Source organism: Polistes dominula, unplaced genomic scaffold (assembly GCF_049000335.1).
Source record: "Polistes dominula isolate Pdom_NZ unplaced genomic scaffold, Pdom_raw_medaka contig_19, whole genome shotgun sequence".
Taxonomy (NCBI): domain Eukaryota; kingdom Metazoa; phylum Arthropoda; class Insecta; order Hymenoptera; family Vespidae; genus Polistes; species Polistes dominula.
The window spans coordinates 775,001-802,863 of NW_028301058.1; the positions used below are offsets into that span (position 1 = coordinate 775,001).

At 29.7% G+C, this 27,863-nt stretch overlaps 2 protein-coding genes across 6 annotated transcripts in view; one reads left to right on the plus strand and one right to left on the minus strand.

Moving 5' to 3' along the window:
- dtn (transmembrane protein 132C dtn) overlaps positions 1-27,863 on the minus strand; it is a 111,216-nt gene that overhangs the window by 55,622 nt on the left and 27,731 nt on the right. The window lies entirely within an intron of this gene.
- Positions 19,794-22,220, plus strand: LOC149031466 (uncharacterized). The gene is made up of 2 exons (XM_089175763.1): positions 19,794-21,503; positions 21,858-22,220. The coding sequence occupies exon 1, from the start codon at positions 21,192-21,194 to the stop codon at positions 21,495-21,497; it is 306 nt and encodes a 101-aa protein (XP_089031889.1). The 5' UTR covers positions 19,794-21,191; the 3' UTR covers positions 21,498-21,503; positions 21,858-22,220.

The window sequence follows — 27,863 nt, forward strand, 5'->3', positions numbered from 1 at the left end:
TAAATATTATACATCGTCTGTGAAATTACGATTTCTCCTAATTTACCCCTTAAACACCCTTCTATCATCCCTTTTACCAGATTACAGCTTGTGATCTGCTCTTCTATTTGATATGAGGGTAGGTAGGGAATGGGCACGTTAAATCGTTACTTCGATCAAAAATTTACTTATATGTTTTAATTATAAATGTTAATATAATTTGCATATTTTGCAAAATGATTTTATTAATTTAATATTTCGATTAGCTTAAATAATAATAATACTTCGAATTATTAAGGGATGAACATTAAAAAGTTCATACGTTTATGGTTTCAATAATGTTTCAATATTGTTTCAATGTGAATTGTTTCTTTTATTTTGTAAAATATAAAACCTGCTAAAACCTACTTTTCTTTAAACTCCTCCACCCCTTTAATCTTTTATTTTATGTTTTTATCCTTTTTTTTTTTTTTTCTTTAAATATATTCTTCAATCCACGTAGAATTTATTTATGAGGATTAGGTTAAGCGTTACGTTGCTTTATGCAGGAAAAAGCTCCCGAGAGGGCGCACCATTCGTTCTATCACGTTTCTCTTCTTCTTCTTCTTCTTCCACCACCTCTATCACCTTGTCCTCCCACTTCCAACACCCTCTTTCATTACTTTTTCATCTTTCACCTTCTCGTCTTGATCCTTATTGCGTGTTCGGAAGTCCCGCTCGATCGCATAGGTCGAGGTGACACACACAACACACACACACAATAAATAAGAAAATCTAAATGTCGCGTATGACGTAATAAGATAAGTTGGGGAGGGATTGGCAAAGATCACGTGACCCTACTAAGATAGGTGGCATACGAAATTGTTTGCCAATCCCACACCTCGAAATTCCTCCCCCCCCCCCCACTGTCTATTTATGATACTTTTATGTTCTATTGAAAATTTCTAATAACTAACTGGTTATAAATTTTTCTAACAAAATTGCATAGCACACGTAGACCACTTTTTGCAAAAATTATATTATCCAGTTAAACAAAAAGAAGAAAAAAAAAAAAAATATATATATATATATATATACATATATATTCAATTAGAAATAAATGGAACAAATTTGGTTGCCCTTTACGAATGGAAATTTTTACGTAACAAGATTGGACGATATGCAAAAGGAAGTGGCTCGCAAAAAATTGTCCAACCTTCCGGTATAAGCTAACGACAAAAATTTCATTAACTTCACTACAGTGATCAATTATAATCGCACAGACTTTGAGGTTAAACCTTAAATCCAGTAGGTCGTTTTTGAATACCTTTTTTTTTTGTTCAGGTCTAATAAAAGCAAAATACAGCTTTCGTTTATCGTAACTGTAAAGTATTTTGTTGTTGTTGTTTGTTTTTTTTTTCTTTTATTAAGAATCATCGATAAATTTCAATATAACATTAGATTATAAATATCTTTCACAAAGGTATTCAAATTACGTTCTCTTCGTAGCAATAAAAAAAAAAAAAAAAAGAACAAAATACAGTAACAAATACCGTAAAAAGATTCGAAAATCGATGACTTTTTATGTATTCATAAACGATCTGCATGAAATGTTACAGTATCATTCATATTCGCATGAGAAATGTGAATATTTATGAAACATATAACCCTATATGTATATATATATATGGTATACATTCTCGTTATAGTGAAAATACATATGGTATATATATATATTGATTATAATAATATACGATTATATAAAAATTCGAAAATAACTTTTATAACAGTGTCCTTCTAATTTAACGTTGATGTGACCATCGATGAAAACAATCTAGTCAAAGGCCAAAGTAGTTCTCTACTTCGGTTAAAAATAACATTGTGTATAGCTTCGGTTTATTCTTCGTAGCTTTTATCAGGAACAACGCAAACTCAAGGTACTTTTCTTTCTTTATTTCCTTCCTTCCTTCCTTCCTTCCTTCCGTCCTTTTCATTCTTTCCTTTTTTTTTTTTTATTTCTTTTTCAATGCTTTTGTGTCGTGAATCTTGTCTCCTTCCTAGTAGTTTTTATCAACGTAGAGAGATGTGTTTGAAGAAAAAGATTGGTACGACGCTTTTGTAAAAAGCTTCAACACGATGAAAACTTCAAAATATTTCATTGACAAAAGAAGAAGAAGAAAAAGAAAGATACGTTTAAGTTTATCTCAAATCGATCGCAACAACATTTTTATTTGATTGAAACTTATCAGACGAATCTAACTAAACTGTGGGTTGTTTAAAAGTAATTGATTCAAGTCATGTACATAACCTATTTAACCTAATCGATCTAAAAGTTTAGGTTCATTTAAACTTTGATCGATTATTTTCAAAGATAATAATAACAAATTGATATTATATTATATTTACGATTATATTTGTTAGATTTATTATTATTATTTTTTTTTTTTAATAATTATAAACATAATAAAAGATATCTTTTTGATGATTGATTTTATGAAGTTGCGAGTGAAGTTAGCACCGTTCTCGTTTCTCCTGCAATTTAAGTTCGATACTTCATGTGGGAAGCGTTTTTTTTTAAATTAATTTTGTCTATTTACAAGTTTACTAATGTTTTATAACATTTCTTAATTTTTAATCTATTATTTAATTTATACAGTATCATAACCTCAAACTTTATAAAAATGAGTACTTAAAAAAATGTGTTAAATTTAAACTACCATGCATTTTATTATTTTGACGATAATACCATTTCAATAAAAGTTGTATTGACAAAAAAAAGTCCTATCTTTATTTTTACAAATCGATTTGTCCCATATTAAGTGCATTTACCCGTTACCACACACATAAACGTAACCTATATGTATATATATATATATATTTGTTGTTTTTTTTTTCTATACTTCAGTTAAAAATCGCAGGAACATTCTTTCTCTATTAAACTTTTATCTTCCTCTTGACTGGGAAAACCTTTTACAGGTTGAAACGTACGTTTTTGTAGATTTGGTAAAACTGCAAACTGGTGCTGGTGCTGGTGGTGCACTCGTTCACTCCCAACTATGATCTTTTTGTCAAAAAACAAAAAAAAAGTGTGTATTGTAGGACCATTAGGTTTTTACGATTATCGATATGCATCGATATGATGGTTGGATAGTTGTATTGGTGGATGGTTGGGTAGTTGTATTGGTGGATGGTGGTCTTGCATTTTTTCTCTTGTCATTCGTATATCTATTCGGGGTTAACTGCGGTTTGAACGCAATTTATACTCATCGCGATTTCTCGACTATAGTGAATGTAATCGTTCGACCATTGTATTTGTACAGACAGACAAACAGATGGACAGACAAACAGATGAACAGACAAACACTCGTGTGGATCCAACCCAATATTTCCTCTGACATTTTTGATCATCATCTGACACGAATCTTTATTGTTCCTTTTTTTATTTTTTTTTATTTTGGTGAATGAGATTAAAGAAATGTCAGATAACAAGTCTCGAAATACATATATTTATCGTTTAAAGCAGAAATTTAATTATGAAAGCTTTTAAAAGCAACGGATATCTATCATCGTATCGTTAATTAAATTATAAACAAAACAAACAAAATAATAAAAAAAAAAAGGTTTTTAATTGCAAAATGTATATAAAAATGTTATAAATATATATTTATCTTTATATATAGAAATTATTTCTAGTATTTTTTATTGTTAATTTAAGAATTTAGAGGTTATCTACAGATTCTGTAAATTTCCAATAGATGGTGTTGTATCACAATTCAATTATTTCACGTTTTTTTCAGATTTTTGTATGACAAAACTAACCTAGCGTTTTTATTTAAAGTTTATGTAGGTTTCTAAGTACTGTAAGTTTCCTATAGATGGTGTTGTATCACAATTTAATTATTTCAATGTTTTTTTCAGATTTAAAAATGACAAAACTAACCTAGCATTTTTATTTAAAGTTTATGTAGGTTTCTATGAACTGTAAGTTTTCAATAGATGACAATATTTCAATGTACATTCAACATAACCTTACTTTTTATATTTTTTTCGTACATATTTATTATGTGTTCTAATCTCAATTAGAAAATGAAATTGATTTAGTAATGGAGGAATGAGGAATGATTGAAATAATCAAAAGAAGGGATGATGAAAAATAAACGTAATTGATACGGAGATTTCAGTACGAGTGATCGGGCCCTTAAGAACCTATAAGCGGATTAGAATAAAAGAGTCGAGTAATAGGACTCGAATAAGAGAATGATAGAAAGAGAGAGAGAGAGAGAGACAGACAGAAATAAAAACAAAAAGAAAACAGAGAAATAGAGAAAGAGACACAGACAAACACACACGTACAACAAACACAAAGAAGAAAAGAAAGAGAAAGGGTAAAAGGGATGATTGTGTAAGAGGAAAAAAAAAAAAGAGAAGGTTGTCGACCGTCAGTCACCGTACGAAATTTGTAAGTCGGTCGTGCTAAATCGATCAAAGAGAGAAAGAGAGAGAAAAAGAGAGAGAAAGAGAGAAAGAGAGAGAGAGAGAGAGAGAGACTGTTCGATTGATGTTGCCTTCCAAGCAAATTATTTATCAACCCAACCGAGAGAGTCAACTCGTTTCTACTTCCCTACGATACTACTCGGAAATCATTTTGACCGTGATATAAAAAAAGAAAAAAACATGGCGAATCAATGAAGTGGATGATAAAATTAAAAAAAAACAATAAAAAATATAAAGTGAGATTGATTCGATCGATTGGAGTAGATTCAAAGAAGAAGAAGAAGAAGAAGAAGAAAATAAAAATATAACCTCACGAATAGTAATTGACAGAAACTGGGTCGTTGGTGGGGGAAGAGATGGAAAGAGGGAGAAGTAGAAGAACTTTAAGGACAACTTAAGTCAAATTGAAGTTAATTATCTTCCTTTTTTAGATTTTTTGTTATTTCTTTTTTAATCAATCATTGCAATTATTGGTTGCATCAATTAATTATTATTTTTATTTTTGAAATGTTATCTTTTATTACTGCTAAATTAATTTTGTGTTGTATCTTTTATATTATTAAAAAGAATTATTTTATTAATATTAAAAGTAATATTTAACATAATATTGGGTTGGCAATTAAGTAATTGCGGCTTTTGTCGATAGATGGCTTTTTAAAATCAGCAATGACTTAATTGCCAACCCAATATGATATTTTAAATATTATTAATTTTTTTCAAATTTAATTTAATTAAAAAAAAAAAAAAAAAGGTAACTGTTGCAAGGTAACAAAAAAAAATATTACAAAATAAAAGAAACCAAATAAAACAGATGGAAGGTGGAGAGCATATGGGTTAGGGGGATTGCAAAATAAAAGAAACAAAATAAAAAAGATTAAGGGGGTTGGAGGGCATGAAGTAGGGGGTTACAGACCGAAGAAAAATAATTCCTATTATTATAATCGTAAAATCCCATAGGGACGTGTCCTCGTTTTTTAACCAACCAGTGATATATATGTATGTATATCGAACGGTGTTACACCATCATGAAATTTTCAAGCATCTCCAACTCTCTTTCTACTCTGAAAATATTTCTTTTTCTTTTCTTCTACATCCCCACTCCTTCCCAACCCCCCACTCCTTCCCAACCCCCCACTCCTCACTCTTTCTCTTTATTTCTCTTTCAAAATGTTACTAGGAATAATCTAGTACGGTTATCTCGCATAAAATGTTATTTATTATATCATTTTATCGTTTCACCAAGGTACCTTTTCCATGCCAGACACATCCCATCACACATACACATATACATGAGTTCATACATATACATACATCTTTCCTTTATTATACTGTAGTATATTATAGTATAGTTATAGTACGTTTAACGTATTAGTCAAGTCTACCAACATGGTAGAAATACGGTTCTATCAAAGTGTTACTCTCAACCCCATTTCCCCCACTTTACTTCACTTCTCTTCTCTTCTCTCCTCTCCCCACCACCACTACCACCATCATCGTCTTTCTTTTCTTTTTTCTTTTTTTTTTTTGCTTCTTGTCTAAGGTTAAATCATCGTCGCGTAAAAAATTCCACAACTCGATCGATCAAACTTCTCTCAACGATTATTTTTCCAACCTATTATTATTCTACATATTTGTACGTGTGTGTGTGTGTGTGTGTGTGTGTGTGTATGCATAACATATAAAAAATTAACGAGTCCATAAATCGATTTTCATCGATAATCCCGTGTCCGAGTTTTATTATAGAAAATAATCGCGAGAAATGAATTTGTATGACCAATTATAAAACTTTCATAAAATCTAGAAATAAAATAATCAAAATATCAAATTCCTGCATAAGTAACGTAACCTATAAATTTAGTAACATTTTAATGGCCGCTCAAACAACATATGTGTCATAACCAGAACAATCGCAAGTTATTGACTATTATTTATTTATAACTATATAAATAAAATTCAATTTGTTGTTAAATTAATTGATGTTAATTTTGTCGTAAATTTAATTCACATTTTTTTAAAATTAATTATTTCAAAATATTACCGAAACCCTAGCGACGTTGGACTACGTAGAATTACGTAGGACTACGTAGTCGTGCGGCCATTAAAAGTGTTAATCAAAAGAACAATTTTCTTAAACCAAATCATCAAAAAATATCTAAAAAAAAAACATTGTTTAAATATTTAATTAAAATTAATAACAAATTTTATCCTCAAACAAATTTCAATGAAGTTTGATGGGGGGATGGGTTTTTAACAATTCTCTTGACTAAGAACATTTAACATATTTACATTTATAATGAGAAAATATGAGATAAATCGGATTTCTCATGATCATGGAAGCATTAAATCCAATAATGATTCATACTTAAAGTATATATACATATATATATATATATATACTATATATACGTGAAACGTTTCGAGTAGGAGCCATGGTTGTTAGGGGTTTTAAGTAAATAACTAAGTATGCATTAGTTTGTTTGTGTGTGCAAGTGCATGCGTATGTGTATGTATATGTGTATGTTCTTGTATACATCTTGGTTAACAATAACTAGAGTGAATTGCCGACTTCAGTTTCTAACATACATTCTAATTCGGTTTTAAGCCTTGGAACGTGACTTATACTACCAACGTTATCTTATGCGAACGACTTAGAATGTCGTAAACGTCGGATGAGTAACTACTCCAAACTACAATGGAAATTCACAACCATATATATACCTACTTACTTACTTACTTACTTACTTACTTACACATTGATAAGAAAACATAAATGCACAATTGCAAACATGACGATGTTTTTTCCCAACCCTCCCTATCGTAGATTTCAAGTAACACGTAACACTTTTTATTTTATTTTATTAAAATATATAATCTGTACAATACTTTCATGTATTCTAGGTACACTGTATACATTGCTGTTACAGTTAGATCTCATACTATTGAGGATTGGATTGGAAAAATATCAAATTGCAATCATATCTGAGTTGTTTCAAAAGTTTCCTGACACTAGGAGGACAATCCAATGGATTATCATTACTAAACAATGATTTAAAAACAACCTGTATTACATTTTTTAATTGATTGATCATCACATATCAAAAAAGTCAGTGAAAGACTGAATAATATTAGAATTTAATGTTAAACATTAATATTCTGGACATAAACCTGAACAAACCATGTGAATCTTGACATTCTTCAATTTCAATCTTTCAAGATGATAACATATATATCTATATGTATATACTTGAACGAATTCTAATATCGTCTATTGAACATCAAGAGAAAAATCTTGAACTAAAGGTAAAAGAAAAAAAGAAAGAGGGTTGCTACTAGCACCCGTTACTGAAGGATGCACCATCACCATTCCTATAGTAATATCTTACACTAGAAAGAAAGAAGCATGATCCCTATCATCGATTTCTTCTCAACCTAGCGTAAATTATTCTCTCTCAGACAATATCTCTCATATATTCGAAGAATATCTTTCTTACTTTGGAACAGAAAAATACAAAAAAAAAAAAAAAAATTCTTCTTCAATATTTGAATATTAACTTTTGACCTAATCAAATAGATCATCTTCATTTTCATATTGTCTTTGAATAAAACATTAAGTCAAATATTAATTCGGTAGGTCAATATGATTAATTATTTATTATTACAAAATAAAATATATCATTAAACAAATGAACTTTATTATATATACAAAGTCTCGGGCAATCTAGTGTTAAGATATTTTATCAACATAACCTAAACATTATTATATATACGATTATATTATTTTATATACATTAACTATTATACAGGGTTATATTAGGTTATATACAGTACCTAAACATTATTGATACTTTATACATCAAATACTATCAAAGAAAAAACTCTCAAAAGTTTGGAACACCTTAACAATAGCATAAAAAGTACAAAATGGTAACTAACTAGCTAGCTAGCTAGCTAAGAAGCTAAACATTGTACAATTGATATTTTATCAATATAACCTAAACATTCTACAATTGACCCTTTATATATCAAATACTATCAAAGAACAAAGTGTCAAAAGATTGAGACACCTTTTCAATAGGACAAAAAGTGCAAAATGATAGTTACCTAGGTAGCTAACTAAACATTGTACAATTGATATTTTATATATCAAATACTCCCAAAGAAACGAAGTCAAAAGGTTGGGACACCTTGGCAATAGGATAGAAAGAGCAAAATGGTAGCTGGTAGGTAAGTTGGTAGATGGGTAAGCTATGATCAAAGAAAATTCCATCTAAAATGTAGCTACTTTGAAGAAGCAAATTGCTCTTGAAGACTCTTCCCCTCTCCCTCAACCTCACCTCTTTCTCCACCGTTTTGCCCAACATTCAACTCAACTCGAGCATAGAGCAAAAACAACATTTAGGAATCGATGAGAGTCAAATGTCGATGAGGAAAGTGAAATAACTCTGCTAGAAACTTTAAAGGAAGAAAAATATCTAGAAAATGTGTAAGAGAGACATAGAGACAGAGAGACAGGCTAACTGACAAAAATAGAAAAAGAAGAAGAAGAAGAGAAGGTAATGGAAGGAAGGAGGAGTGGGGTGGGGGATGGTTAGGGGGTTGGATTGAAGGAAGGAAGAGGAAGAGGAAGAGAAACTGGTGGTGGGTCGATAGTGGTTCCGCTAATTGCACCCCGAATTACGTCTAATTGACGGCCAGACGCTTCATCAGCGCTGTTGGATAGCGTCGAAGCAGAAGACAAGGTTGTGGGTTCGTCTCTGTGTGAGAAGGACTCACATGAACGATAAAGGGTATCACTTGGCAGATAGAGAAAGAGAAAGATATAATAGATGATAAAGTGACAGAGATAGAAAGAGATAAAAAGGGCCAGGGAACAAGAAGAGGAAAACGGGGAAGGTTAAGGGGTAAGGGGTGGAGGGTTGCAAAAAGAGGGGTCACAAGGGAAAACGTTGAGGATGGATAGAACGATGAGTTAGGACAAAGGGAAAATGCACAGAGGGTTGGTTGGTTGGTTGGTTGGTTGGTTGTACGTCGTGCGGTTCTGACGAAGTCTGGACGGGAAAAGTCGTTGGTTTTGCGATTATTCATCATTCGTTCCTAGTTTTCCCGGTTTCGGTTTTGGTTCTATTCCTCGTTCCCATTCGTTTCGTTTCGTTTCGTTTTCGTTCGTACGGTTCTCTTTTTTTTCTTTTCTTTTTTTCTTTTTCTTTTTTGATTCGTCGGACAAACGAAACCAGAGCAAAGATTTTCACAAGCTGCATCAGCGAATCGTGTTTTTTTTTTTTTTTTTTTTTTTTTTAAAGCTAGCAAAGATTACTATTACTACTACCATTTTGTACAGTTTTTGAAGTAAAAATAAAAAGCTTGAAATAGTATTGGTTTTACAACCTAACCTTAATTCGATATTTAGTTAGGAACGATTAGGAATTGGATTTAATTTACTTTTGATAGAATTAAAGTAATTGTTAATGTGAATGTAAATTAAAATTGGTGTAAGTGGAAAGGGTAGGTTCTTAATGGGGGTTAATATTATTCTTTAAAGTCCAAAAATTCATTGTTATTCTTTTGTTTTTTTTTTCATTATTATCTTCTCTTTTAAATTTTAGGAAAAGATTTGTCAATTAGTCGTCAAAATTAATCGTAATACAAATTGCAACAAATTATTAAACCATTTAGTATCTTTGTTTTAATTTTATTTCTTATTTTAATTCTTGCAATAGGTGTAGAGCTTTGTTTCCGCCATTTTTTCATAAGCCATCTGTAGGAAAATAATGGAAACAAAGTTATACACCTAATAGTGTATTATAATTAATTGTGTGTTCTCTGTTTTTAAAACCAAAAAATTCAATTAAAAATAATTATCTAATTTTTGTCACAACTTAACTATCTCTAATAAATTCAAGAAGATAAAAAAAAAAAAAAAAGATATAAGAATAAAATAAAATGAAAAGTGATTAAGTACGGTTTTAATTTGTCTTAAAATACCCGTTAAAGTATCTCCAAAGTATTTTATTTACCCTCAATAAAAAAAGGAAGAGAACAAATGAAAAAAAAAAAAAATAGATAAAAACAAAGAATACTATAAAGAAGACAATAGAATGTTAAAAGATAGAACACGTGAAGATGAAGATGACAAAAAAAAAAAAAAAAGTAAAATAAAATGAAGAAAGAAAAAGAAAGAATTGCTTGTTTCGCGCATCCTCTTCCAGTTTATTCCCTTTGACCACAGTTAACGACCTCAAGGGACGATAAAGAAAAAGAAGAAGAAAAGGACAAGGAGGATGAAGAGGAGGTGGTGGAGGAGGAGGAGAAGGAGGAGGATGAGGAGGTGGAGGACTGGAAAGCAAGCAGTTGCCTTTCTCGTTTCTTCTATTCCTCTGTTTCATTCTTCAACATTCTTTACCGTACAAGAAACTGGATTAGATATGTGGATATAAAACTCGATTCTCTTCTCTTCTCACAGAGAACAGAAGGAAAAAAAAAAAGCTAGGGGAAAGTGGGGGAGGAAGAGGTGGAAAAGAAAAAAAATTTCTTTTTGTTTTAAAAGAGAGAGAGAGGGAAGGAATTTTATATTACGTGAGAGTGGTTAGTCACATCTTTGAGGAAAAATTATTTCGTTGGGTTGAAAAGTTTTGAACTTAACCTAGAAACAATGGTCTTCTTCTTTTTGTGGCGGGAGAGGGTCAGTTCGATTAAATTTATATATTTTTCTAACCTTAAATCAAAGTATTTATGAAATCCAAATATTAAATGTTTCACGATCCTTTTTAATTTTGATTTATTTTCATTAAAAGAGAAGAAAAGTTAATTAAATCAAACCGAATGTTCTTGTAACCGTGAAAATCTTGAAAAAAAAAAGAAAGGACATTTGCTTAAATACACAGAATAGAAAGAGAAAGAGAAAGAGAAAGAGAAATTAAAGCAAACGAGAACAAAAATTAGATGAAAATAAAAAGAACAAGTTTTTTACTTGAAAACAAAAAAGCAACTGAAGATATAATCTTGAAACGAAGGAACCAAATGATACGGAAAATTTCAAGGACGAGTGAGTGTTTACCACGTGAAACGTATTATTACGGTTCACAAATTTAAACCTGTGTATATATATATATATGTGTGTGTGTGTTCTATTCTAGAAAAGTATACGAAAGAAAAACCAAACAAAAATAAAAGCAAAAATTAAAGAATCGAATCGCAATGACAGAACTTTCCCCCATCCCCATTCCTTCCCTCCTCGCCGTCCCCCCCCCCACCCCCTCCCAACCCCTCCCCTTTGGGGGTAGAAACAAATTAATGACGCAATTAGTAAATTTAAACGCAATGTTGGGTTAAATGGGTTCGTTCATTCGTTCATTTTCGTTCATTCGTGAACCCAAAAACGATTTTATAAATTGTGTTATGCTATTTAGCAATAAATATTAACAAATTATTATAAATAAAGATTGTTAATGAAACAAATTTAATTATTGATATAAATTTAGATATTAGTTCGTTTATCATAAAATTCAACAAATGAAACAAGGAATTTCTAAGTCACCGCATTGACGTAGAATAAAATTGAACCCTGACGCAACCCCTTTACTTCCTCCCCCCTCCCTTCCTCCCACCCCTTCCTCAAGTAAATTTCCAAGAGAGAATCGTAATTTCGTTTTAGCGGATGTTTGATTTCGTGTTCTTTTCGATGTTACTTTTTGTTTGTTTCTTTAGGTAAGAACGTTTCTCGTAACGAACCAATCAAATTACAGTTGGATATCGAAGGTTCCTAATTTTTTGTTGGATAAAATACTAGTCGTGGTTTTTTGAAATGAAAACATCTTTACAATGGGATTGATTTGAAAAAAGCGACCGAAAATCCATGGTAACGGGCAAACGAAACGATGAAACGGTTACGGTATTAAAAAGAGAACTGCATTCGTCTAATTCTCTCGAAAAATTTGTTTTTCAAAGGTTTCACTTGTAACACGTGTGATCTGCACACATGTTTCTTTTTTTTTCTTTTCTGATGGGCAAGATTTGTTCTAATTTTGTATTCATTTTTGACAGTGAAGGATTAAACGTGTATTATTTATATAACTAGAAATAACAAGGTAAAATTTGTAATACCTAGTTCTAATTAACATGAGAGTAGTAATAATAATAATAATAATAATAATAATAATAGTAGTAGTAGTAGTAGTAGTAGTAATAGAAGTAGAGTTGGTACTTGATTTATTATGCTATTTCAAAACGTTAACCCAGGAGTATAATTATCCTGCGACGCGTTTATTCGAAATGTTCTTGTTGATCCCTGAAATGTTGTTCAAAATATTACGAATTCACTCATACTAATAACAATATCTGAATATAACGGATATATTATTTAATATAATTTCTCTACCTATATATATATATATATATATATATATATATATGTATATAATATTCGATAAAATTTATACCTTCCGGGAGAATTCTCTGAGAGAATGACACGGTAATATTATTAAATTCACATTTATTCTATTCACTGAATGATATATAGTGATAAATACGAACCTTACACCTGTTCAAAACATTTAAACGTTCAAATATGTTAACATGATATACATATATATGTATATAGTTGTTAATCGAATATAATAATATAAAAAAAAAAAAAATTAATATACATATATAAAATAAAATACATAATTAATGTGTCGATAATTATCAACACGACTCACAATCGGTGGATTAATTAATATTACAAAAAATGTATACATATATATATTTATAATAATAATAATAATAATTAGTTTAAGGTGTGCACAATAAAAAAAAAAAATTTTTAAAGTAATCTTACTTTGTTTATTATTTTTATTTTTTTTATAATTGTTTATCCAATGAATTGTATTTTTCTTTGTTTTCTCTTTTTAATAAAATATTTTCATTTACATTTACCTCAAAATTTAAATAATAAATAATTTAATATTAATGAAATAAAAATAATTAACATTAATTTGATATTAATTAAATTAAATAAAAACTATTAAACTATTAACATTAAATACTAAGTTCATTTAACACTTGTGAACTCTTGTTCCAAGTATTTAATAAATAATCTATATGTTAACCATAAAAACCATAGTATTTATATCGATAATATCAAACTTACTAGTCAACTAATAATAAAAAAAGTAAAAAAAAATAAAAATATATTACAAATAATAATGAAAGTTTTCTTTTATAAGTTTTAATCAATCTTGACTATCATTTAAATGGATACCTAGTCACGTTCTTCTTATCAGGTGATAATGTTCTCATTTTCTATGGGATTATTATAAACCATATGGAACTTGTTACACGTGTATCTTCATTCCACACACTCACACACATACACACATGTATAATGAAGTAAGACAGACAGACAGACAGACAGACACGAAAGAACGTTTACTTTGAAGAAGAAGAAAAAATAGAAGGTGGATGAAAAAATGAAGAAGAAAGGAAGGTGAATGATGATGAACATGAACACAAAAAAGAAAAAGAAGAAGAAGAAGAACAAAAAAATAAAGAGAAACTAGAATACATTGGAAAGATCGTTCACGTAGATATATCGGACAGATGTCGTGTTCAGTACGTAAATGTTGAAACCGAATGACAGAAGAGAAATGAGAACGAAAATGAGGGATGGAACTTTTAATACTAGACTAAGGTATGTTTATTTGAGTATGTGTGTGATTTCTGATTTATATATATGTTCAATATTGTAGCACAGATGTGCCTGAAACTTTTCTATGTCAACAATTATTTATAAAAAATTTAGATTAATTATATTATTAACAAAATTACATTAAAAAAGATTCTTATAGTTCAAAATATAATTGCTATTAATATATATATATATATATATTTAATTATATACACACAGTGTATTATTTATACTAATATATAAATATATATATTATATTGTAATTAATATTAATAAAAATTCTATTACAAAATATAATTATTATTATAATATATACAATATAATATATTATATATGGAACTTTTTCAATACTAGACTAAGATATGTTTTTTGTGTGTATGTGTGTGTTTTTTGACGTATATATATATTCAATATTGTAGCATAAATGTGCCTGAAACTTTTCTATGTCATAAATTATTTATAAAATATTTAGATTATTTATATTATTATTACAAAAAATAATTATAGTACAAAATATAATTGGTATTAATATAATTACATATACAATATAATATATATTACAATAAATAAATTAAAAAAAAAAATAACTACGTAAATTATATATATAGTTATATTATATTTATTATAATATACATATATAATTTAAGTAGGATGGATAATTTATTCAAATCTTCTCGTTTCCGGTTGACGTTCATTTCTGAAAGCACGGAAACAACGAATCTGGTCCACGATTTTGCGTTTAGTGGCTATGCACATTCCATACACATGTGGATCTACATACCAACACTGTATATATACATATATAGATTCAAAGTTTAGAGAAAGGGACAAAATGAAGAGAATCAGGCAAAGGGTGTTGGTAAGGGGGTATAGTTGAGGAGGGGAATGAATAAGAGAATGGAAAACTTAGAAACGAGCATACACCACTACTACCACCAACCCTTTCTTCCCTTTTATAGTCCCAACGGTACATCCCATGGAATTTCACATATACCTCACGCTAACATTACTAACTAAGTATGCTTTCGTGACCGTTCGATAATCCAAGGTTTGTCAACGTAAGTGAAACGATCTGGATCAATGTTTAAGCTAGGAATTTGCTCTCTGTGTATATGTATGTCTGTGTATTTGTATATGTATGTTCTACAAGTTCGAGGGATTTTCGTCTGATTGTCTTTGAAACGTAAGAAGACTTTATTATCCTATTGTTGATACTAGTATTATTATAAGTGTAGTTTTTTTTTTGTAACTTTGTTTGAAAGAATTGACTTGGTTTTTTTATGGGGTACCATTATCGAATGATTTAATTGGTTTTTCTTTTATGGAAATGAATAGAATTGTCTTTCTATCTTTCTTTTGTTCATTTTGTCTTTTTTTAAACGTTGAATAGTGTTATTATCATAAAGAAATTAATTAGTTTTGATTGGAAGGTAAAAGAAGGTAGTAATTAATGTTCAAAGAAAAATTGTAGCTGTTGCTTTTTGTAATATAATAATTAATCTAAATTTTTTATAATTAATTTATGACGTAGAAAAGTTTCAGGCACATGCGTGCTACAATATTAAATATACATATACGTCAAAAAACACACACATACACACAAAAAACATATCTTAGTCTAGTATTGAAAAAGTTCCATATATAATATATTATATTGTATATATTATAATAACAATTATATTTTGTAATACAATTTTTATGAATATTAATTACAATATAATATATTATTTATTATAATATATATATATATATATATGTATATTGTATATATAATTATAAATAAATAATTAAATATAATTATATATTAATCAATAAATTAACACAAAAAACGAATCATGAATCCTATTATACAGTGAAATCAAAAAATAATAATTAATTAACGAATATCGTTCAGTTTCATTTTTTTTTTTTTTTACAGTATTCACATATTACAGTGAAATAAACCGAGAAAGAATAATTTTAATTAACTAGTTGATATGAAAAAAAAATACAGAATAATAATAATATGAATGTACAATGCATGGGAAAGTATTAGGTGTAAATATGTATGTTAAATTAAAAACAATGCATAAAAATATAGTTACTTATAAATATATATATATATATGAATATTTCATATATGCAGTACGTTGCACTCTGAAGTGGTGGAGCAAACCTGGTTAAGGAGCATGCGTACGTTTGGGTATTCCGGAAGTTGCATAAGTAATTCTAATGCGACAGGAATGTGCATAGACACAAAGAACTTGACCCTTTACGAAATATTCTAATTCCACTTCTTCCTATTCTTCTAATTTCATTTATTTATTAATTCATTGTTCCCTTTTTATCCAACAGTTTCATCATCCAACCGACACACACACACAAATTTATAATCAAATAATTCTCACAAATGAATTAACACATGAAGTCAAAATTGAATAAATTGAAGAAGAAAAAAAAAATAAAATACAATAAAACAAGACACATTAACCGGTTCGAACGAGGAGTACTAGAAAAGGTATAGGTTGGGTAATAGGTGTAGGTTGAGGAAGGGCGGAGGGGGTAGAAAAGGGTGAGGAAAAAAAGAACCAAAAAACTGGAAGAAGAAGAAGAAGTGAGGGGAATGGAATGGAAGTGGAAGAGAACGATTTTCTCAACACGGAATTCGCTAAACTGCATTTTTCCGCGACTAACGAGCTTTTTCGCAGGTACTTGGCCCTATGCACACTTACACACTTACATACACACGTATATATCATACAGACACGGTTGAAATGCGACGCTGGTTTTATGGAGGGCTCCCATTTCACGGAGTTACCAAGTACAAAGGGCATCTCTCTCTCTCTTTCTCTCTTTCTCTCTTTCTCTCTTTTCTCTTTCTCTTTCTCTTACACTTTTATGTTTTTCTCATTTCTTCTTCTTCTTCTTCTTCTTCTTCTTCTTCATCTCTCTCATTTCTTTTTATACTCTTTCCTATTCTAACACTACGTAAGTAGTAAAGTACTTACTTAAGTTGTAAGTAACACACACACACACACACATATACACACACATAAGGTTCCGTTTCAAGTATTAAACGTTTCAAAGCTGTAGAAATGTTCTCGAATATACAGCAATGCGGGTGTTTCACGCGTCTTTAATGAACGACAACGTCTAAAACATATAGGACCTATGTGCATGCATGCATGCATGCATGCATGTACGTATATGCAAGTATGTATTCATGCATTCATGCATATACGTTCACGTATATATATATATATATATTAAATGTGTATATATTAAATGGAACTGTATTTAATATGGAAACTCTGTACACAATATATCTCGACAAGTAAACAATGCAAAACTATCAAATAATCATATTAACATGTACGAGCTTTTTGTTGTAAAATAAATGGTAGAATTCAATGGTAGAAACATTGTTTTATGTATTGTAGTTTCAAAATATATATTGTTTGTATATGTATATGTATGTAAGTGTTAGTGTTTTTTAATGGGCTAGTTGGATAGGTTAGAAATTTGTTACTCTTTTAAATATATCGAATAATATTCATTATTTTGTAATTTTGTAATGTGTGTGTGTGTGTGTGTTTTTTAATTCTTTTTTTAAATGTTTATATATAAAAACAAGTTTTTTGTGTTTTATATTTCGTGTGGAATTATTTGACTAACTTTACAGTTGTTTTTTTGATGCTGTTTATCCACCATATTGGATTTTATATGCTAGTTTCGCCATTTTCAATTGGTTGAAATTATTTTGGAAACTTTTCGTTATAATTTTGAGATACAGACTTGAACTTTTGCAAAATCAACTTTAAAATAACTAAAATTTAAGTGAAATTTAATTTAAAACAATTTTAATCAGGTGTTTAATATTAAATACAGTTTTATGGTTATTATATATGGTTATACAGTTTTATGGTACATTTATAGGTTATGTGGAATAATATTTTGAATAAATAATGGAACCAATCTCTTAACAAAATTATAACTGAAGATTATTGTTTAAAAATGTAAAAAAAGAAATGATTGTAAATCAATATTAATGAAATTAATAATTATAGACAAATTGTAATACTTTTCTTATCTCGATAAATTACTTATAGGACACCGTATATAAGTTACAGTGCAGATGTGCAAGTTGCGATAACTCGATTTTCTAAAAACCACCAGGTTCCATTAATTATACCCTTCAGCGAGCGAAGTCTCGTGATATCGCTGACTCTTGTAACTATTTTTTTGTCAGACCACCCTCACGACCTCACAAGGATAAAGGACAAGAAATAAAGAGGAAAGAAATAGAAAAAAGAAAAAAAACCAGAAGAGAGAGAGAGAGAGTGAGAGAGTGAGAGAGTGAGATGAGAGAATGAGTGAGAGATTTATCGTTGAAAATTTAACTGGAAACTATCATCTATCAAGAACTAGTATTAAATCTACAGATTACGAGGGTGAGGGTGGGGAAAAGATTAGAAATGTTTCTAACAGATATGAGATAAATATAATGAAAGTGATTTATAAGATAAGAATTTTATGAAAATTATGGAAACATTAATAAAAATATGACGAAAGAAAATACGTAAAATCCAAAAACAACCCCATGTGAAAAAATAGGAAGAAATACAATTAGAATTGAGGATTATTTAAAATGTGTATGACGTTATTTTGAGTTAAGAGAACAATAAGAATATTAAATAAATTAATTATTAATACAAATTTAGTTAATAAATAATAATATTAATTATTATTATTATTATTAATTGTGGCATTAGGAACTCGAAAGTTCATTGATGCAAATACTAAGTCACACTAGTATTCCTTGTAATAAATAGTTAAATAATTAAATAAATAAATAAATAAAATTAACACAAATTTAACCAATAAATAATTAAATAAATAAATAAATAAATAACTAAATAAATAAACAAGGATGAAATATATGAGAGAAAATGTTAAAGTAAACGAAAAAGGATAAAAATAAATAATAGAAATGGTGGGAGGTAAAAAGGGGTAAAAAAGTAAAGGTGTATATGGTAAAAAAAAAAAAAAATTAGAAAAGTGAAAAAAAAATGGAAGAAGAAAAAAGAAAAGAAAAGAAGGCATAAAAAGTATAAGAGTAGTAAGGTCTGAGTGGGCTGCACACACCACCGTCGGCACTCGCGGTGTACTCCTATAGTGCCACTTGTTTCCATCCCTTTCCCATACCTTCCTTATATACCAAACGAGTGAAAAAGAAAAAGAAAGGGAAGTGGATGAGGGGAATGAAGAAAAAAAAGAAGAAGAAGAAGAAGAAAGAAAGAAGAAGAAGAAGAAGAGGAGTAGCTTACGAGAGACGATCTCTCGTCTCGAGTATTCACTGCAACTGCAACTACTACTACTACTACTGCTACTACTACAATTATAGTGCAAAGAAGAAGACACAACTGTGAAAACGTGCCCAGTGGCAGGTACTCTCTCTTTTTCTTGGATATCATACTGAATGATAGTAGTAGGAAGTCGTCACCAAGAGCCGACTATTACTTTTCGACCTTTATTCGAGACTCCTAGCCCGTAAAAGGACCGGAAACTTCAAGAGTTTCCTCTCCCTCTCTTATTTTTTATTATTATTATTATTATTATTATTATTATTATTATTATTATTATTATTATTATTATTATTATTATTTACTTTAGTTTTAAAATGAATCTTAACGAGATTATATATAATATGATCAAGTGCTACTTTACTTTTTATATTTTATTTTTATTTTGTTTCATTCATCCTATTTTTTATTTTATTTTATTATTAAACCTCTCGTATAGGATTTTAGGTTAGGACATGATTTCTTTCAATATTTTTCGAATTATGAAAGAAATCAAGGCTCACGTGGGCAGGGTCGCATCCCTGAAGTAAACCCTGTTTGGTAGAATTTCAAACAGTGTCTACCCGCTACCCGTAAAACCTTGACAAATCTGTTCTATGTATTTTAGAATCATTGGAACTTAGTTGTCAGCAATATGGCGTCGTTGAAAATCATTGCAACCTAGTCAAATTGTGTACTAAACACATCGTATTATTATTTTATTAATAATAAAAGTTAGAATTTCAAACAGTGTCTACCCACTACCCTTAAGGGGACCTTCTACTCTGCGATTTTAAAAAAATTTTTTTTTTTTTTTACATTTTCCGAATGTATATATACGTAGAAATATTGTATTAAAATTTCAAAAAGATCCGATGTCTCTAACTACATTTTTTTGCTGCCAGAACGTAACTACCTCGGACCGCTTTCCTGAGCGTTCGGCGCGCACGGACGACTCTTATCTTGTTCAATCCCTTTCTCTTTCATTGTTTATTCAAGCAGTTTTTTTTATTGTAATCTGTATAATCCTTCGTATTGTCAGGTATATTTTTCGGGGGATCAGACATAGAGAAATATATAACTGTCTAAAGATGATGATATATAGATTATTAAATTATGATGATGTTAATGGGCTAATAATTTGAATAATACGTGGCCCATTGCTGGGCCCATTAATGGGCCGATAATAAATGCCGGTAATGGGCCGATAATAAATGCCGGTAATGGGCCGATAATAAATGCCGGTAATGGGCCGATAATAAATGCCGGTAATGGGCCGATAATAAATGCCGGTAATGGGCCGATAATAAATGCCGGTAATGGGCCGATAATAAATGCCGGTAATGGGCCGATAATAAATGCCGGTAATGGGCCGATAATAAATGCCGGTAATGGGCCGATAATAAATGCCGGTAATGGGCCGATAATAAATGCCGGTAATGGGCCGATAATAACTGCCGGTAATGGGCCGATAATAAATGCCGGTAATGGGCCGATAATAAATGCCGGTAATGGGCCGATAATTATTGCCGGTAATGGGCCGATAATAAATGCCGGTAATGGGCCGATAATAAATGCCGGTAATGGGCCGATAATAAATGCCGGTAATGGGCCGATAATAAATGCCGGTAATGGGCCGATAATAAATGCCGGTAATGGGCCGATAATAAATGCCGGTAATGGGCCGATAATAACTGCCATTAATGGGCCGATAATTAACTGCGATATAAAGCTTTAATAACTGCGTAAGGAACATGGCACCTAAACACCTGTTTAACGGCAAAAAAGTTGTTGAAATTGCGTGCAAAGTTTCAGCATGTATCTTTAACGAAGGATTTCAAACAGTGATGAAGATAATGGAAACGATGGGCATGAAACTTGGGCCAGGAGCGATCGACTTTGCTAAAAGACGCGACGACCGACGTATCGAATCTGCGAACCGTCGAAGCTCTGAGTGCTCAAAAGATGCCAGATCAAAGTGGAAGAAGGCAAGACTGGAAGAAATTGAAGAATATGAACAAGAAGAAGGTCTATTGTACGGTCCAGGCATCGCAGATTAAGTTTAGGTAAGAATTTTTAACGATTTTGAGTAGAAAAAAAACTTTAAACGCGTTTATCTCGAAACTATGTTTTGAAATACTAGCTCCATCGTATCTCACGAACCAGTAAACCGATTCTTATAAAATCTAATCCACATATTCTACACATGAGCTGTAACAAAGTGACGGAGAGTTTTTTCTTATATTTTAATTTTTACTATTTATTTTTAGTCAAAAACAATAAAAAAAAAAGGTCAAATTTACGTTTTTTTTGTAATTTGTCCACCATTTTTTTATTTATTGATAAAATTTTTATATAAAACTGTCACTTTGTAGCTGAAGTCATACAGAATATAAAACCATTTTACTTTTATGTTTCAGGTAAGCCATTCTCAAGTTCTGATGAAGCTACCAAAGCACTAAAGTTTTAAGGTGTTTTTTTATACTACTGTTTTTGCAATAAAAAATTAATTAAAATGAAAAAATAAAAATTCATTCATATAGTTTAAGACTCAATTTAACAAACCCAACAACTTTTAGATCGATATCTTTTATAGTTTTCTTGGAAAAAATTCGCGAAAATAGCCTTTTTTTTAGGTGCTCAGAGTAGAAGGTCCCCTTAAAACCTTGAAAAATCTGTTCTATGTAATTTAAAATCATTTGGACTCGGTTGTCAGCAACATGGCGTCGTTGGAACTTATTGCAACCTAGTCAAATTATGTACTAAACATCGTATTATTATTTTATTAATGTAATCTTGAATAACAGGATTGTTTTTTTTGTGCAAAATAGTTTTATCTGTTAATAAACCAATTAGTAAGAAATACAGGAAGAAACAAATATTATTAATTAACCAATGAAACTTCCTGTTATCTTTAGATTCGTTTACCATTCATCTTTATTGATTAAAACGTCACTTGTATAACTTTATTCGTTATACAATATTCTATTATAGATATCAGATAACACAAACAAAGAGTGAAATTTTGAATATTAAAGTAAAAAACTTATTGCAAAAATATAAAAAATCATACCACATAAATAAAATATATAAAAATGTCTGATTACGTTTGATATTAAAAATGAAGTTAAGAAAAAAAAAACAAGACAGTTATTTAAGAACGATTAAAACAAGTTTTACGCAATAATCTCATAGAGAAAAATTGTTTTTCCTCTTAGCACCCCCCTCTCCATTCCCTTTACTCATTAACTGCATAATATATACTTTAAAAGACATATATAAAATCGCATAATCGTTTGAAAATCTGTCGATCTGGCGTGGTTTTAATAGGATCGTTAATAACGTTGCTCGTAAAAGTCATCAGGTTGGTTTGGTTGATTTGGTTGGTTGGTTGGTTGAATAGTTGAATAGTAGTAGCTCAGAGTTCTCGTAGCTTGCAAGCAAGCAACCCAACCAACCAAGACCTTCTATTGCCAAGAGCCAATATATTCCGCAAGCGAATTCGTTGCAATTCTAATCGATAGAAGGGCACATGTATATTCTAACAGGGAACCAGTAAAATGTGCCTAGGGACTCACCACTAGGGGTACTCTATCATTGGATAGATTCCTTGGGAAACTGGTAGTCGTCAGACGATCAATATACATATATAGGATTCACAACACGTGTTATACGATTCCAATTCGATAAGACAAACGTGTAAATTAAGTACGCCGACTTGCTTACTATTCACTTCAAATGATGAGTAGAAGTATTGTGACTTTGTGATCAAACTGATTACCAATCTTGTTAAAGGAATGTGAGTCTAATTGATTTCGAGTAATGACCAATTTTCAATAGGCTACTCTCATTGTTCTTATTTTGGTGTTACTGTAAATTAAACTTATTTTTGATGTTATTGAGGTTATGTTCACGCTTTCATCCTTATACTCTGATGATAATTTGTATTATATTTAATTAGATGTAATTATTGTGATATGGTAGTCTACTTAGTCTTCTAATTTTGGTGTTACAACTAAATCAAACTTATTTTTGAAGTTATTGAGGTCATGTTACACATTATTTATCGTTGTTATTACAACGAAAACAACAGATGTTTCTCAAAGTTTAACATGTGACCTACCAACGAACAAACTAATTTCAAAAAATCTGATAAATCAATTTCTGAATCATTTCAACATGTGTATGAAAGACTTTACGTTCACAAACTGAATAACTAAGACCAAAGTTAGAATATAGTTCAAGGTAATATACGAAACAAACTACTACTATTACAATCTTTATAACAAAAATGACAAAGTTTACATCAAATTCAAGCTTATATCGAAATTACAACAAGAGAAATAACTTTGTAAAAATATTTAAAATAAATATGAATAAATATTGTATATAATTTATAACTTATAACAAACAATTATGTTTAAAAAAGATCAGAAGAAATAAAACATAAACTTAGTACCCTATCTATCTACGAAGGACAACATGAACTAGTAGTCAACTAATCGAAGATCTTAAACACGTACGATCGAAGTTGATCGACCGGATAAATTTACCTTTACATTGAGATACCAATCGTTCGAAGTTAGAAAACCTAAGGTAACGATTCGTTCCGATCATTTAACGCGTTACATACAAGCACACACATTCACACACACACACACATACATAAAACACGACAAACGATCTTACCTTCCAACTATCAGAAAAAAAAAGTCAAAACTTTATTGAAGAATATAATTTTCACTTAATGCATAAAATAAACAAACTTAAAATATCGTCTTCTTCTTCTTCTTCTTAATTTTCATTTAATCTTTTATCTTTCTCTATCTTATTCATCTTGTAATTTTAATTTTTCTATTTTAATTGTAAAAGGATGATTTTCTATCACATTGGTACTTAGATTTCATGCAAACAAACTTGAGTAAAATTGTTCACGTTAATGGTAACTGTATGCTTGATACAATCGATGAGTTTCCAATTCACGTTTAGGAATCTACATTCCACCGTACTATACCGTACCCGTATCCGTACCGTACCGTACAGTACCGGATCCTATGTTCGAACAACGTAAACCCTAGCCAGCTTGATTAACGGTCGAAGACGATAAAAGCATTTTCCGAACTACCAACGTTCGCTTCCTGACTTATTGCTCTTCTATGCTCTTGCATTTATTCACGTTACCAGACACACACACACATATATATACACATATATATATACATATATTTTCTTCTTTTTCTTTCTCTCTTTCTCTTTATCTTTCTCTTTATCTTCTGTTAGCAACGAAATGAAATTCTACAGCAGTAACATACGTTCTTCCCATAGTTTTCAGCTTTTCCATGAAAACTCTGGAGAAAGAACGATGTTTTTTATTACTTTTTTTTTCTTTTTTATTAACAAAAAGTAGTTTTATACTTGTTTGCAAATATTAATGCAAACCAACCCCTAGCCTTTTTATTATCTTTTTTTTTATACACCTAACTTTATGCATGTAACGAATGCAAACACGTATGAATATATATATATGTATGTATATGTGGGGTTGTATGGATGTATTTACGTATTTATGTGTAAAAAATAAAAACTGGCAAGTGTATTTTGTTTAAAAATAGGTTCAACATTGAAAAAGAAGAAGAGGAAGAAGAATAATAACAAAAAAATCCTAGGATTGTTTGAACATTTTAACATTTTCATTCACATTTCATTTAATTCATATATTTAATGTTATTATAATTAAGATATTTTTAATTAAAATGTTTAATTAAATAATATTTAATATTATTAAATATTAATATAATTAAGTATATTAAATAAATAAATTATACAAATATATATCTATATAAACAAATAAATATTTGTTCTTAGTACAATCTTTTTTTTTTTTTTGTTACACTCATATTCTATTTACTATTTGTTTTCAACGTTATTTCAGTTGTTTACAGTTGACTGTAATATGCTCCACGTAGTAGTAGTAATAATACAATCGTAAATTATTTTAAATGGAGTTTCCAATTAAAACTAATTAAATCCGCCTACTTTATCCAAACGTGTAGTAGTAGCATCGATAATTTCACTTTAACAAGAAGAGACGTCATTTAATTAACCACTTTTCTACTCTCTCTCTCTCTCTCTCTCTCTCTTTCTCTTTTTCTCTCTTTATATGGGTACTTGCTTTCTATGGTGTTATCCAAAGAAGAACTCGTATAGAACAAGTGTTGTCATTACTTACATCGTAATACTTTAACTTGTTAACATATACTTTAGTTTATTTTCGTCCAATGAAAGTACAATCTTATTACTAGTCATTTTATTTTATTACTAGTTATTTTTAATAAACATTAAACATTAAAGTAATTGAAACATTAAATTTCAACATTTTTCTTTTTATTTATCGTAATATTATTAATAATTAAAATATTAGATGTTGATTATTTTCATTATTATCTTAGTATTGTATATTTTACAGTAATGCTACTTTTAAAAACTTTTAGTAACTTTGATTAGCTTTTATTTGTTCCCACCTAACCTCAAAACCCTTTCTAATTGTATTCCTAATAAATATCAATTATTTTAACTGTAATTATTATATTTCGTTTATTAATATACACATTGAAACACTTGCTAATTGGAAAACATTCACCCTTAAAAGTTTCAACGAAGTAAACACAAAGAAAAATTAAACAAAATATAAACAATCTACTCTTTATTATAATTTCCTTAATGTCTTTCATTTCTATCCCTTCAAAAGGTTTGGTCATCGTTAGAAAACCCAACGTAAAACCCAAGATATAAAAAAATAGAAACTAAAAACAAAATAAAAATAACAAACAAAAAGCTAATCGTCTTATCGTTATTTTTGTTTGTTTGTTTGTTTGTTTTTTGTGACTAGCAGGAATTTGTAAAAAAAAAGAAAAAAGAATAAGGGTAAAACAAACAGAAGAAAAAGAAAAAAAGAAAAGCCAAAAGTGTTAACAAAAGCAAAGCTCACGTTCGCGTGCATTTTGGATTTAAACGACTCGTTAAGTCGAAGGGGTAGGAGGGTAATCTGAATTGTTGAATAAACGATACGCTTATCGTTTATTTTCCTATTAATAATTCTCCCCCATTCAGCCCCACCCCAACCACTGCTACTACCACCACCATTACCATCATCAAATTCCACCCATACCAACCCCCTCTCCTTTTTCTCTCTCTTTTTCTGTGTGGTTCGAACGGCACACGAGAAGCTTTTATTATCGACGCCATTGTTCCAATGCGATTGCGGAAAATATACGTTGCGGAAGAATAATGGATAAAGCAGTTATTGACACACGGTTATTGCAAGATTTACAAATAAACAGGTAAAAAACGTTAAACACAAAACAACAAAATAAAAAAATTAAAAAAAACCCCGTACAACATCGACCAAACACGTTTGGACCATCCTGGTGTTTTTTTTTCTTTTCTTTTCTTTTTTTTTTTTTTTGGACGATTATACGCGAACGTTGCCAAATTCAACAACCCTTCAATCACATAAAAAAACCTTATGCTAATTCTATTCCTTTTTTACTTTTTTTTTTTTTAACTCGAGGATGCTGTATATATCTTTATGTATAAAAATTCAGTATCAAAATATGTTTGTCCACTAATAATTCAGAAATTACTGAACCAATCTTAATGAATTTTTATTTTATTTTACATGTGCTTGTTCAACTTAAAATATAGGATAGTTTTGATTGAGATTATTTGATATTTTTTATTACTAATTTATGGATTTATTATTTAGTGGTTATCTAGGTCTCTAAGTACTGTAAGTTTTCAGGTTATGCAGGTGGCGTTGTATTACAATTCAATTATTTCGATATACATACAACATAACCTTACATTTTATTATTTTATGTATTCCATTCTAATCGCGGTATTATTTTATAATTTACTAAATAGTTTAGAATTATATTAAATAAACAATTTATAACAACCATCCTAGTAACCAAAATAAAGTTTTACCATTAGCCCTCTAACCCACTACTTATCTCAAAATTGATATCAATAAATAACCAACAATAAATAAAAAGAAAAAAGCTTTTTCACTTATCTTGGGCTAGCAGTGTAATAAAAGGGCGTGAAAAGTTCGAAAACAAAAAAAAGAAAAAAGAAGAAAGATAAAAACAATTCCATTTTCTTCAACAATACCACCCACGTTACCACACTAAATTCTTTCTACAACATACACGCATAAACACACACACATCTATATACATTTCTGTAAATGTATACGTCTATACCAAACTATCCATCTCTTTCATTCGTTAACAGTAGCAGCTGGGGCAAGAGTTAACAGTATAACCCAGACAACGTGTATAAGGTGGATACAAGTGGGGTTAGGTGGAGGTGAAAGAGGAGGATGAGGGAATAGGAAGGAGGTATGTATGTTACGAGATAATATA

What these genes read in the sequence shown, in the direction of transcription:
- LOC149031466 (XM_089175763.1), top strand. Translation starts at nt 21,192, where the DNA reads ATGGCACCTAAACACCTGTTTAACGGCAAAAAAGTTGTTGAAATTGCG.